Genomic DNA, 12,763 nt, shown 5'->3' with positions numbered 1-12,763 from the left:
GTTCTAAAAGAAAGTAAGAATCAAGTGAAAGTGGTGCTAAGAAGAAAGCTAAGGAGTGATTGATGGAAGTGGAAGTGGAAGTGGAAGTTTTTTTTTTTTTTTTTTTTTTTGAAGTACTGTTATGTATGTATGCAATGATGGTGAACAATTAGTTTAAGTCTTTTTTTTGCTGTTTTTGGTATGTATGTATGCAATGAAGGTGAACAATCACTTTAAGTCTGTTATTTGGTGATTGTGCTTTGCATACACTTTTTGGTGAACAATCATTTTAAGTAATGATATATGGTAATGTTTATCTTTATTTGAGTTTGTATTCAAGTTGCATACTTTATTGACCATACTGAAAGATGCATACTTTAAGACCATGTTTTGACCTCATAACCACCTCATGACCTTTATTGGCCATATTGAAAGACCATTTTGACTGAATTTCATACCCATTTTGACAAACATGTTAAAGTCTTATTTTGGTGTTATGTATGCAATGTTAATACCTGCTGTTAAGAACATGTGTTACAAACTTCATACTAACTTTAACAAACTGCATACTATAAGACCATTTTGACTGCATACTAACTTTACAAACTGCATACTAACCTTAACAGACTACTAACATAAACATATCATTATAAGAAAACAAATAACAGATCATTTCAATGCAATAAGAAAACAAATAACTGCCATTTCATTGCAATAAGATACTTGATACAACCTTGACTAAAAGCATACAACATGGTTCATCAATACAACATGGTTCAAACACCACAAACTGCACTATAATTTTTTTTTTTCCCACAGTGCTTCATACAAACAACTTGAACAAACAAAAAATACAAATCATAATTAACCCAATTATAATTAACTTCATCTTCTTAACTTCTTTTTCCAATCTGTTCTTAGCCCTCAATAATCCGGGTATTATGGCGACAGCTCGATCACCCATTGGAGGATCTGCCCAATCAATAAAGCTTCGATTACATAACTGCAAAAAAAATACAGATAAAAGCAATTAGTGCTCGTTTTGGGTACAATTGCACGATTTAACAAAAATAGGGTTAGGAAAAATTACCTTGTTGGGGCACGAATAAAACCTTCTACCAGGATTTGTGTCGGTCCAAGTTGTAACCTTTACTGCTCGTGCTCCACACCAACAATCGGCCATTAAAATTTTGATGGGGTGTTACGAATTGAACTAGGGTTCTATGTGTGAGATACTGTGCGTGAGAAAGGGGAATTAGATCTTGACGAGGCAGATGACAAACTTCGTATAAATAAGAGAAAAATTGAAAGCGATTGGACGATTATACCCTCATGTGTAAAACACGTGATCTAACTAACGGGCTTTTTATGACAGAATTTTGAATGGATGATCAACAATGAAACTTTTACAAACTTGAGTGATCAATCATGTTCAAAACAAACATTAGTGGTTAATATGAAATTTGGAGACAGCGTAATTTTTTCTTAATCTTTTACCATTCCCCATGTTCATGTATACTAAAACCCAAATTGTTGGTTTCATAAACAATGTATAACGACAATCAAAACACGTATAAAACGACTCACTTTTAGCATATAAGAACAACCACAGCGTGCGGCCCACAAACCCCTTTATTCTCACTTTCCCTCCGACCGCCATCCCGTTTCAAAATCCCCCAATTTTTTTATTCCCCTAAAATTAAAAACCACTCTCTAAAATTAACAAACAGCTCACCCTCGACCCTTTACACCCAAACACACCACCCCCGTAACCGGCGATGAGATTTTTCAGCAAAGCAAGTTCCGATGAATCACCGGCCTCATCGTCAGCAGCATCTCCTTCATCTCTTAATTCCACCGCCGGTCCGGCGAGAGCTATCCGTCTTGTTTACTGTGACGAAAAAGGAAAGTTCCAGATGGATCCAGAAGCCGTTTCTATTCTTCAACTTGTTAAAGAACCTGTAGGTGTTGTTTCGGTCTGCGGTCGTGCTCGTCAGGGCAAGAGTTTTATACTGAATCAGGTAGTTTTTGTGCTTTAATTGTGTACGGAAGGGTTAGGGTTTATTAAATTTATAATCTACGGTGTAACTGACAGTTAATTATGTGCGTGTTACGTTAATCGTATACCGAAGGACTAGGGTTACAGCTGTGATCATTTCATAACACGCTGCTTAGTTTGAGTACAATGCTATATAGAATATCATTAATTTAAAGCTTGGTGCACACTTTAGATAGTCATTTTGAAGAGCTAGGGTTTTAGGTGTTATCATTGCTAATGAACTTATTTATTTTGAATATGATGCCATGTATTATTAATGATGATTCATTTTGATTGGTGGAAATGGAATAGATATATGTTTGTGTTTATATTAATGTTTGTTAGTTTTTCGTTATAGCTTCTCGGAAGGAGTAGTGGGTTTCAAGTGGCATCGACTCATCGTCCATGTACGAAAGGGCTTTGGATGTGGAGTACTCCTATAAAGACCACAGCTCTCGATGGAACAGAATACAACCTTTTACTCTTAGATAGTGAAGGGATAGATGCATACGATCAAACGGTTGGCTTTCAGTTCTGCGAGTTTTAGTATAACAAACGTCAGCTGTCTCTTTACTTATTTTTCTCACATTATTTTACATTGGCATATAACAGGGGACATACAGCACACAAATCTTCTCCCTAGCTATCCTGTTGTCAAGCATGTTTATATACAACCAGGTTGATGCATGATGATTTTTTTTCCTCCCCAAATCGACTACCAATTCGTTGGTATTTCACTATTTTTTTTTTTTATTAATCTAATTGTTATGTCAGATGGGAGGTATTGACGAGGCTGCACTTGACCGCCTCTCTCTTGTAACTGAAATGACTAAGCATATACGTGTGAGAGCCTCAGGTGGAAAGACTTCAGCTACTGAGCTTGGCCAGTTCTCACCTGTTTTTGTCTGGCTTTTAAGGGTAAGTTCCCATGGGATTATTTTTTATTCTTGTTATGTACATTAGGGGTCACTATAGTTCAATAATTACACGTATTTGTTTACAGTCACTAACTACTATTGTTTTGGATTCTCTTACAATATTCCGACTTGCAGGACTTCTATTTGGACTTAGCTGAGGATAACAGGAAAATAACACCTCGTGACTACCTAGAGATTGCTTTGAGGCCTGTTCATGGTGGTGTAAGAGATGTTGCTGCCAAGAATGAGGTTACCCAATAAACTCAAAAAACCATAACTAATAATAGAAGTATCATATTTTCTTGTCCTAAACAATAATAAATTTAGTGAAATGAACTATTACGATATACATATTGCGTGTAGCATGTTTTGTTGCAAACGTTTTTTTAACTATTGTTGGACCAATCTTGACATAAAGTAATAGTTAGAGGTTTATTTTGTGAAATTATATCTCAAATGGATTTGAGGAGGTGGAACGTGTGAACGGATAACAAGGGGGCTAGCCGTCATAGTTTTCAATTTTGCTTCTTCCTTGACTATTCTAATTTATTCTAGACTTGATTATCCTAGATTATTCTAGACTTGCTTAATGGACAAGTTTAATCAACTATAAATAGGGATAGTTGCTTTATGTAATAACATGATTGCAATAAGAGTTTTTCTATAATTGGAGAAGGATTTCCAATAAGTTCTTGTTCTTAAATTTTACTATTCTGTCTTATAATCTGGTACCAAATTTCTTCAATTGGTATTAGAGCTAAGTTACAAAAGGGATCGTGTTGTTGATCAAAAGGACTAGATGAATCACCAGATTCTAAGACAGAAAAATACGAGCGTCGATCGAAGACCAGATTCATGGGGGATATTATCAATACCTTGGATGCAATCAAGGATACCAGCCATCTTACGTTCCAGTGCCCTATCCTAACTGCGACCAATTATCCCATCTGGTCGCTTAGGATCAAAGCGATTTTTAAGGCACATGGAATCTGGGAATCAATTGAACCTGGAACTGATGTCGATCACAAAAAGGATAATGCTGCAATCGCTTATCTGTATCAGTCTTTACCTGAAGACTTGATTCTTCAAGTTGCAGGTTGCACCCATGCGAAGGAAATCTGGGATGCAATCAAGACCCGTCACCTTGGAGTTGAACGAGTAATGGAGGCTAGGCTTCAAACTCTTAAAGCTGAATTTGAAGCAGCAAGGATGAAAGATAGCGAAAAAATTGATGATTTTGCAGCAAAATTTTCTGGAATTGCCTCAAAATCATCTGCACTTGAAACCGTCATTGAGGAAACCACGTTGGTGAGAAAAATATTAACTGTCATACCAGAAAAATTCTTAAATATGGCTGCCACTATCGAACAACTGGTTGATCTCAAAACGGTGAAATTCCAAGAAGTTGTAGGTAGGCTAAAAGCTTACGAAGAACGAACCAGTCTAAAGACTACAAATAACAGCCATGACCAACTTCTGTTGTCCTATGAAGGATGAGACTCAAGAAAGAAAAGGGAAAACAGCTTTGGTCGAGGTCGAGGGAATGGCCAAGACACCCGGGTTAGGGGCCGAGGTCGTGGACAGTTTGGTGGTTGAGGAAGGGGTTCAGGCCGCGGACAAAACTTTTTTGCTGGTAGACAAACAACTGAAAACTTAACTAAAGATCGATCCAAGGTGCAGTGTTTTCGATGTGATGCATTTGGACACTTCTCATCGGATTGTCCAACACGAAAGAAAAGAGAACAAGCAAATTTGACTCAAGCTAGATCAACCGAACTACCAGTGCCTAATGATGACAGACCTGCACTATTGATATCCGTAGCCAATCAAAGAAGCGAGAAGGAAGTAATTCATCTAAGTGAAAAGAAGGTTTTTCCAGCAAAGTATGAGTCACATGATGGTGGAGAAAACATGTGGTACTTAGATACTGGAGCAACAAACCACATGACAGGAAACAAAGGACTGTTTTCAAAACTTGATACGGATATTGGTGGTACAGTGAGATTTGGGGATAACTCGTGTGTAGATATAGAAGGAAGAGGATCTATTCTTTTAACATGTAAGAATGGTGAGCAACGTTTGTTGACCGACATACTTTATATCCGATACTTAAAGACTAACATATTTAGTCTTGGGCAAGCTGAAGAAGGGGGTTATGTAATCTTGATCAAACATGGTTTCTTGTATATGTTTGAGGTAGATGGATCGCTGCTAATGAAGGTTCAAAGGTCTCCTAATCGGCTATATAAAATTAATCTCGAGGTTGGGACACCAATCTGTTTACATGCCAAGATTGATGATCCAGCATGGTTGTGGCATGCCCGTCTCGGTCATGTGAACTTTGATACAATAAAGCGGCTAGGGACCAACAATCTAGTTGATGGAGTGCCGGTTATTGATCACCCTACACAGATGTGCGAAGCATGTTTAGCAGGGAAACATTCACGACAAAGTTTTCCTGTCCAGACGACTTTTAGAGCCCAAAATCCACTAGAACAGGTTTATGCAGACCTGTTCGGACCCATATCCCCTGCCACCAAAGCGGGAAACAAGTATATTCTGCTAATTGTTGATGATCACAGCAGGTTTATGTGGTCTTTCATGTTAAAAACCAAAGGAGAGGCGTTTGAGCAATTCAAGAAATTCAAGGCGATTGCTGAAAATCAATATGGAAGGAAAATAAATGTCCTTAGAACTGATCGGGGAGGAGAATTTACATCCAACGAGTTCAATCAGTACTGTGATTATGCTGGAATCACAAGACAGTTGACTGCACCTTACACGCCACAGCAGAATGGTATCGTTGAAAGGCGAAATCGAACAGTGATGAGCACAACAAGGAGTATTCTTAAAGCAATGGATATGCCACAAAGTTTCTGGGCTGAAGCAGTACATCACTCGGTTTATGTTCTAAACAGGTTGTCCATAAAGATTCTGAAAAATCAAACACCATATGAGGCTTTAAAAGGAAGAAGACCAAATCTTGATCATTTACGGGTGTTTGGATGTTTTGGATATGTGAAAGTACCTTCAGATCAATTAAAAAAACTTGATGACAGAAGTATTCCTATGGTTTATTTAGGAACTGAACCAGGAACTAAGGCACATCGTATGTGTGATCCCGAGAAGATGAAAATAGTAATCAGTCGAGATGTGGAATTTGATGAAGCACGCAAATGGGATTGGCATTCCGGAGTAGAATACAATCAAGAACCTAATCACAAAGGAGAATTCGTGATACATATAAACCCCGGTGAAGTTGTCTCAGCTGATCAAAATTCCGAAAATGGGCTTACTGAACCAGACAGCCCAAGTAGCTCATATAGCCCACAAAGCAGCAACTCCTCAAGTCAAGGAAGATCGACCAATGAGGAAAGCATAACCCATTCTGATGTTAGCAGTCTTGAAACAACAGTAAAACAACGAGGACCTATGCTGTCTCGTCTCCCGACAGATACAGTCAATGAGTCAGATCCATCTATGGCAGAAGAGGAGACATATGATGATACACCACCACGAAGTTGGAAAAATCAAAATGATATATATGATTTTCTTCTTACTGAAGGAGAACCAACAAATTTCAAGGAAGCTACAAGACATAAAGAATGGAAGCAAGCTATGGAAGGTGAAATAGCTTCCATTGAAAGGAATAATACTTGGAGTTAATGGATCTACCCTCAAGGACAACGACCTATTGGACTAAAATGGGTATACAAAATTAAAAAGGATGCAAAAGGAAATGTCACACGACATAAAGCACGGCTAGTTGCCAAAGGCTACATCCAGACACATGGTGTAGACTTTGACGAGGTATTCGCACCCGTAGCTAGACTTGAGACTGTTAGACTTATTCTAGCTTTGGCAGCCCAAAGAGGGTGGGATGTTCATCACCTAGATGTTAAAACAGCATTTCTACACGGTGACCTCAAGGAAGAAGTCTTCGTATCTCAACCGAAATGTTTTGTGATAAAGGGGAAGGAACAAAAGGTGTACAGACTGTCAAAGGCTCTCTATGGCCTGAAGCAAGCCCCACGTGCTTGGAATACAAAATTAGATGGAGTTCTAAAGGAATATGGATTTCAAAGGTGTAAGCTTGAACAAGCTGTATACATAAAAAGAACACAAGAAGGATCACTTTTGGTAGGAATTTATGTTGATGATTTGATTGTAACAGGTAATAACCCGGAGAAAATTAAACAATTCAAAAGGCAAATGGAAGATAAATTCGAGATGAGTGATCTGGGCTTACTTTTTTATTATCTCGGACTCGAAGTAATACAAGGCATAGATGGAATAAAAATTCATCAATCAAGATATGCTAAAAGAATCTTAGAGGAAGCAGGAATGTGGGAGTGCAATTCCACCAAATATCCAACGGGACCAGGTCTGAAGTTGATGAAAGATGATGGCAGCACATGTGTTGATGCAACTGAATACCGAAAAACAATTGGATGCCTTCGGTATTTAACTCATACACGGCCAGATCTTGCATACTCGGTGGGATATGCAAGTAGGTATATGCAAACTCCTAAAACTACTCATCTTCAAGCTGTTAAGCAAATTCTCAGGTACTTGAAAGGTACAGTAGACCTGGGTATTCACTATCGAAGGAATGGTAGCAATAACCTACTTGGATTTAGCGACAGCAGCTTCTCGGTGGACCCAGATGATGGAAAGAGTACTACTGGATTAGTGTTCTACTTTGATGATGGACCTATTGCTTGGAATTCACAAAAACAACAAATAGTGGCCTTATCATCTTGCGAAGCAGAATTTATGGCTGCTACTGCAGCAGCTTGTCAAGCAATATGGTTAAGGGGACTCTTAGCTGAAATAACTGGAAGAAAAGAAGAACAAGTTGTGATCAAAGTTGATAATAAGTCAGCAATATCATTGATGAAAAATCCGGTATTTCATGGAAGAAGTAAGCATATCAACACACGGTATCATTTCATTCGAGAGTGTGTTGAAAACGAGAAGATTAAAGTTGAACACATCAGTGGAGATCAACAACGGGCTGATATTCTTACAAAAGCATTGCCGAAGTTAAAGTTTGCTGAAATGAGAGAGATTTTTGGGGTTCAAAGGATTGAAGACTCAAAGAAATAAATGATGACTCAAGGTCAAGATTGGGGGGTGATTGTTGGACCAATCTCGACATAAAGTAATAGTTAGAGGTTTATTTTGTGAAATTATATCTCAAATGGATTTGAGGAGGTGGAACGTGTGAACGGATAACAAGTGGGCTAGCCGTCATAGTTTTCAATTTTGCTTCTTCCTTGACTATTTTAATTTATTCTAGACTTGATTATCCTAGATTATTCTAGACTTGCTTAATGGACAAGTTTAATCAACTATAAATAGGGATAGTTGCTTTATGTAATAACATGATTGTAATAAGAGTTTTTCTATAATTGGAGAAGGATTTCCAATAAGTTCTTGTTCTTAAATTTTACTATTCTGTCTTATAATCTGGTACCAATTTTCTTCAACTATCTTATGATTCACCTAATATTTTCTAGATTCGAGAATCCATCCGAGCTCTTTTCCCGGACAGAGACTGTTTTACTCTTGTTAGACCTTTGAATGATGAAAATGAGCTCCAACGACTCGATCAGATCTCGGTAGGTGATCCCTTTTGCTTATCAGTATTCTAAGTTTCTGCAGAAGTAACTTTTTGCTTAATTAATGCTTTTATATGTTGATTTTGTATGTGATGCGTAGTTGGACAAGATGAGGCCAGAGTTTAAATCTGGACTGGAGGCTTTAACAAGGTTTGTGTTCGAGAGGACTAGACCAAAGCAAGTCGGGGCCACGGTTATGACTGGACCAATCTTTGCTCGTATCACTCAGTCTTTTATAGATGCACTTAATAATGGTGCGGTGCCTACTATAACCTCTTCATGGCAGGTTAGTTTTTTAAGCAATACCATTTCCTTTTTATCATTATTGGCTTGATGTTAGTATAAAATTAGGTCTTAACTACTTATTTTTATAGAGTGTTGAAGAAGCAGAGTGTGAACGAGCATATGATTCAGCAACTGAACTCTATGTGTCCATCTTTGACCGTACAAAGCCACCTGAGGAAGTATGATTAGTTACCTTTTGTCATTTTATTAACTAGTGGATGACTGTTTAGATAATCTGACCTTCAATTCATCGTAGGCTGCTATGCTAGAAGCACACGAAGAGGCTGTTCAAAAGGCGGTGGCAACTTTTAATGATATTGCTGTCGGAACTGGCTCTGCAAGGCAAAAATATGAAAAGCGCCTTCGTTTGTTTTTGAAGAAGGCTTTTGAGGTAGTTTTTGTGCCATGCTCTTTTAATTTTGTAATTTTCTGGTCAATACCACGTATATCAATGAAAGGATACGTATAATTTATTTTGGAATTTCTGCTTAGGATTCAATTTTGTGCTTACTGGCTTAAGTTATTGCAGGATTTTAAAAGGAATGCTTTTAGGGAGGCTTACTTGCAGTGTTCGAATGCCATACAGAGCATGGAGAAGGAACTAAGAACTACTTGTCAGGCTTCTTCAACAAAGTTAGATGATGTTCTTAAGGTACTGTTACACTGTTTCTCTTTTAATGAATGGAAAATGTTATGATTTTTGTTACTAGAAGGTTGAGATAACAGTTCATTGTTAACTTATGTTGTTCAGGTTCTTGATCGGCTTGTATCAAAATATGAAGCAACCTCACATGGTCCGGAAAAGTGGCAGAAACTAACTATATTCTTACGCCAAAGGTTTGTTTTTTATAGTAAAAAAAGCGGTGGAAGCCAATCCTCTATCTTGTCAAGGATCAAACTAACTATTCTTTGATTTTTAACATTAAGTTTTTGTTTTTAAACCTTTATAGTTTGGAAGGACCAATCCTCGTTCTTGTCAAGAAACAAATTGATCATATCGTGTCAGAGAAAAGTTCCCTCCATTTAAAATGCCGCTCAATTGAAGATAAAATGGGTCTCCTCAGCAAACAGTTAGAAGCCAGCGACAACTACAAATCTGATTACTTAAAGCGCTACGAAGATGCTATAAATGACAAAAATAAGCTCACACAAGATTATATGAACCGTATAACAAATCTTCAGAAAAACTCTAGCTCATTGGATGAAAGATGTTCTAGCTTATCAAAGACAGTTGAAGCCACTAAACACGAATCTCTTGAGTGGAAAAGAAAATATGAACTTTCTTTATCGAAGCAGAAAGCTATGGAAGACCAGGCTGGTTCAGAAGTAGCAAATTTGAAGTCGAGAACCAGTGCAGCTGAAGCTCGGTTAGCCGCTGCACGAGAACAAACCATGTCGGCTCAAGAGGAGGCGGAAGAATGGAAACGTAAATATGATGTTGCTGTTAGAGAAGCTAAGAGTACGCTTGAGAAGGCTGCTGCTGTGCAAGACCTATCGAGTAAACAAACGCAACAACGGGAAGATGTTCTTAGAGCAGAATTTGCTGGTACATTGTCTGATAAGGTGTTGTATATTTTCAGTCCCACGTGGTTTTGTTATTGTTCTTTTGTTCTTGGTTTGAATCGTGATTTTTATTTCCTCGTAACTAACATTGCAGGAGGCTGAGTTAAAAGACAGGGCATCTAAGCTTGAAAATGCTGAGCAGCGTCTAACGACTTTGAGCTTGCAACTGAAGGTGAGATTTTTCACTCATGCTCTACTAGAAGTGGCAGAATGGTTAAGATGGGTAACAGGTGAAAATGGGCGATTTTTAGTATGTGACCGTGTGGTAACAGGTCCTGCTTGCTTGACCCAAAATCATATCCACTTTATTTGCAATTTAATACTGTCAGATGGTATTGCACAACAAAATTTATATTATTTTTTCAAAGATCTAGTTTTCAAAATAAACTGATAAAGTATTATTCTTTACAAATGCTTTTTCGGTGACTTAAGGATCCTTTAGAGGGAACACATAATCCGTATTGATTTATCTTTAGGTAAATGGGTCAAAATTTCCACTCTTATCTGTTAACAAACATGCTTTAAAATTGCCACTACTTGTAACAAACATCAAACTTCATTTCCCATTACATTCAAGATATGCTACACGTTTGTGAATATTGTGCTGACTAATGACGCTTACAATAATATATTTCCAGACTGCAGAGTCAAAGATAAATAATTACGATGTGGATATATCTTCTTTGAGAAGTCAAATTAAGGAGCTTGTGGAAAGGTTAGAAAGTGCAAACGCCAAAGCTCAATCTTACGAAAGAGAAGCCAAAATTCTTGAGCAAGAAAAACTTCATTTAGAACAGAAATACCGATCCGAGTTTGACCGATTTGAAGAAGTCCAAACAAGATGTAAACACGCTGAACAGGAAACCAAAAGAGCAACTCAGTTAGCCGACACTGCCCGGGCAGAAGCTGTTACTGCCCAAAAAGAAAAAAATGAGATCCAACGCTTAGCTGGCGAACGGTTAACCGAAATCACTCGTGCCGAGAGACGAATCGAGAATCTGGAAAGGCAAACGAAAGATTTAGCCGAAGAAGTGGAAACGTATCGGTTAGCTGAAAAAGATGCGGTTTCTAAAGTCAAAATGTTGGAGTCTAGGGTCGGTGAAAGGGAGAAAGAGATTGAAAAGTTGTTAGAATCAAACAACGAACAACGGGCTAGTACTGTACAAGTCCTTGAAGCCCTTGTGGAGACAGAACGGGCAGCTCGGGCAGAAGCTAGTAATCGTGCTGAAGCACTTTCACTTCAGCTGCAAGCTACTCAAGGGAAGCTTGACTTGCTTCAGCAACAAATGACAACTGTCCGTCTTAACGAATCTGCATTGGATGGTAAGCTGAAAACTGCTTCTCATGGAAAACGGGTCAGGGTTGAAGAAACGGGTACGGATACTGTTCAAGATATGGATGTTGACGAAAGAGGAAGTAGGCTGAATAAGAGGACTAGGAGTGCAACGAGCCCGTTGAAGAATTTCGTTACAGAAGATGGTGGTTCTGGGTTTAGAGATGATGAAGATAACAGCCAAGGTCAACAAGTCAACACGGAAGATTATACAAAGTTTACTATGAGGAAACTTAGGCAAGAGCTCACAGAACATAGTTTTGGTGAGGAGTTGCTTCAACTGAGGAATCCGAGCAAGAAAGACCTCGTGGCTCTTTATGAGAAATGCGTTCTCAAGAAACTGTGAATTCCCAAATTTGACTAATTGTGGTGAAGCGTTATTGTAGTCTAGTTACGTTGTGCGTGTGTAGAGAAACATAGGCGATATGAGTTTCTTTTGGTTTTGCTTATAACGTATAGTAGTTTAATCAAATTGTGGTGAATGATGAAGTTCGGTGTGCTTTTACGTACATCAAACTACTCAAACTCGGTTTATGTGCAGTGTCAATTTTCGATTTGGTGTGCTGGTTTGGTTTTAAGTGTGGTGTTAACTTGTAAGTTTAAGATTTGCCACCAACAGTTTGTCTATGTTTGTTGTCTTCTTTCTTTCTATTTTCTTTTCCTTTTTTATGTCCAAACAAGTACAGTTGATAGTTTTTCTAAGTATTTGGCAGTTAGTCAGTTACTGTATATTTATATCATCAGGAAAAAAATTAACACATTTTTTTAAAAGTTTTTTAAGTGACGGTTTTCCGATTAAAACCTCATCCTATATCCTTTCAATTGAAACCTTAGCGAAGATCTTAACTACGACTAACTAATAGAGATCAAAAGCAACAAGATGATTTTGATTCTTGTTTTTTGTTTTAGGAAGGAAACACTATTCTATTGTTCTCCTCGAGAAATAAGGTTATGGTAATTGATTGATAAAAAATGAAAATATAAATTAGGATATGTGTTGTAAATTTAGTAGTTAAATATGGAT

The 12,763-nt window shown here is 37.8% G+C and overlaps 1 protein-coding gene across 1 annotated transcript; it reads left to right on the top strand.

Annotated features, from left to right (window-relative positions):
* The first annotated feature begins 1,683 nt into the window (after positions 1 to 1,683).
* Positions 1,684 to 12,388, top strand: LOC139897083 (uncharacterized). Its single transcript, XM_071879729.1, has 14 exons — positions 1,684 to 2,000; positions 2,376 to 2,537; positions 2,630 to 2,695; positions 2,792 to 2,935; positions 3,070 to 3,183; positions 8,457 to 8,558; positions 8,659 to 8,844; positions 8,933 to 9,022; positions 9,100 to 9,234; positions 9,373 to 9,495; positions 9,595 to 9,680; positions 9,794 to 10,406; positions 10,501 to 10,578; positions 11,045 to 12,388. The coding sequence occupies exons 1-14, from the start codon at positions 1,758 to 1,760 to the stop codon at positions 12,083 to 12,085; spliced, it is 3,183 nt and encodes a 1,060-aa protein (XP_071735830.1). The 5' UTR covers positions 1,684 to 1,757; the 3' UTR covers positions 12,086 to 12,388.
* Positions 12,389 to 12,763: the final 375 nt, after the last annotated feature.

The sequence above is a fragment of the Rutidosis leptorrhynchoides genome, chromosome 3 (assembly GCF_046630445.1).
Source record: "Rutidosis leptorrhynchoides isolate AG116_Rl617_1_P2 chromosome 3, CSIRO_AGI_Rlap_v1, whole genome shotgun sequence".
NCBI classification, from domain to species: Eukaryota; Viridiplantae; Streptophyta; class Magnoliopsida; order Asterales; family Asteraceae; genus Rutidosis; species Rutidosis leptorrhynchoides.
The sequence above is the reverse complement of the archived record's forward strand: the minus strand, read 5'-3'. Positions and strand labels throughout refer to the sequence as shown.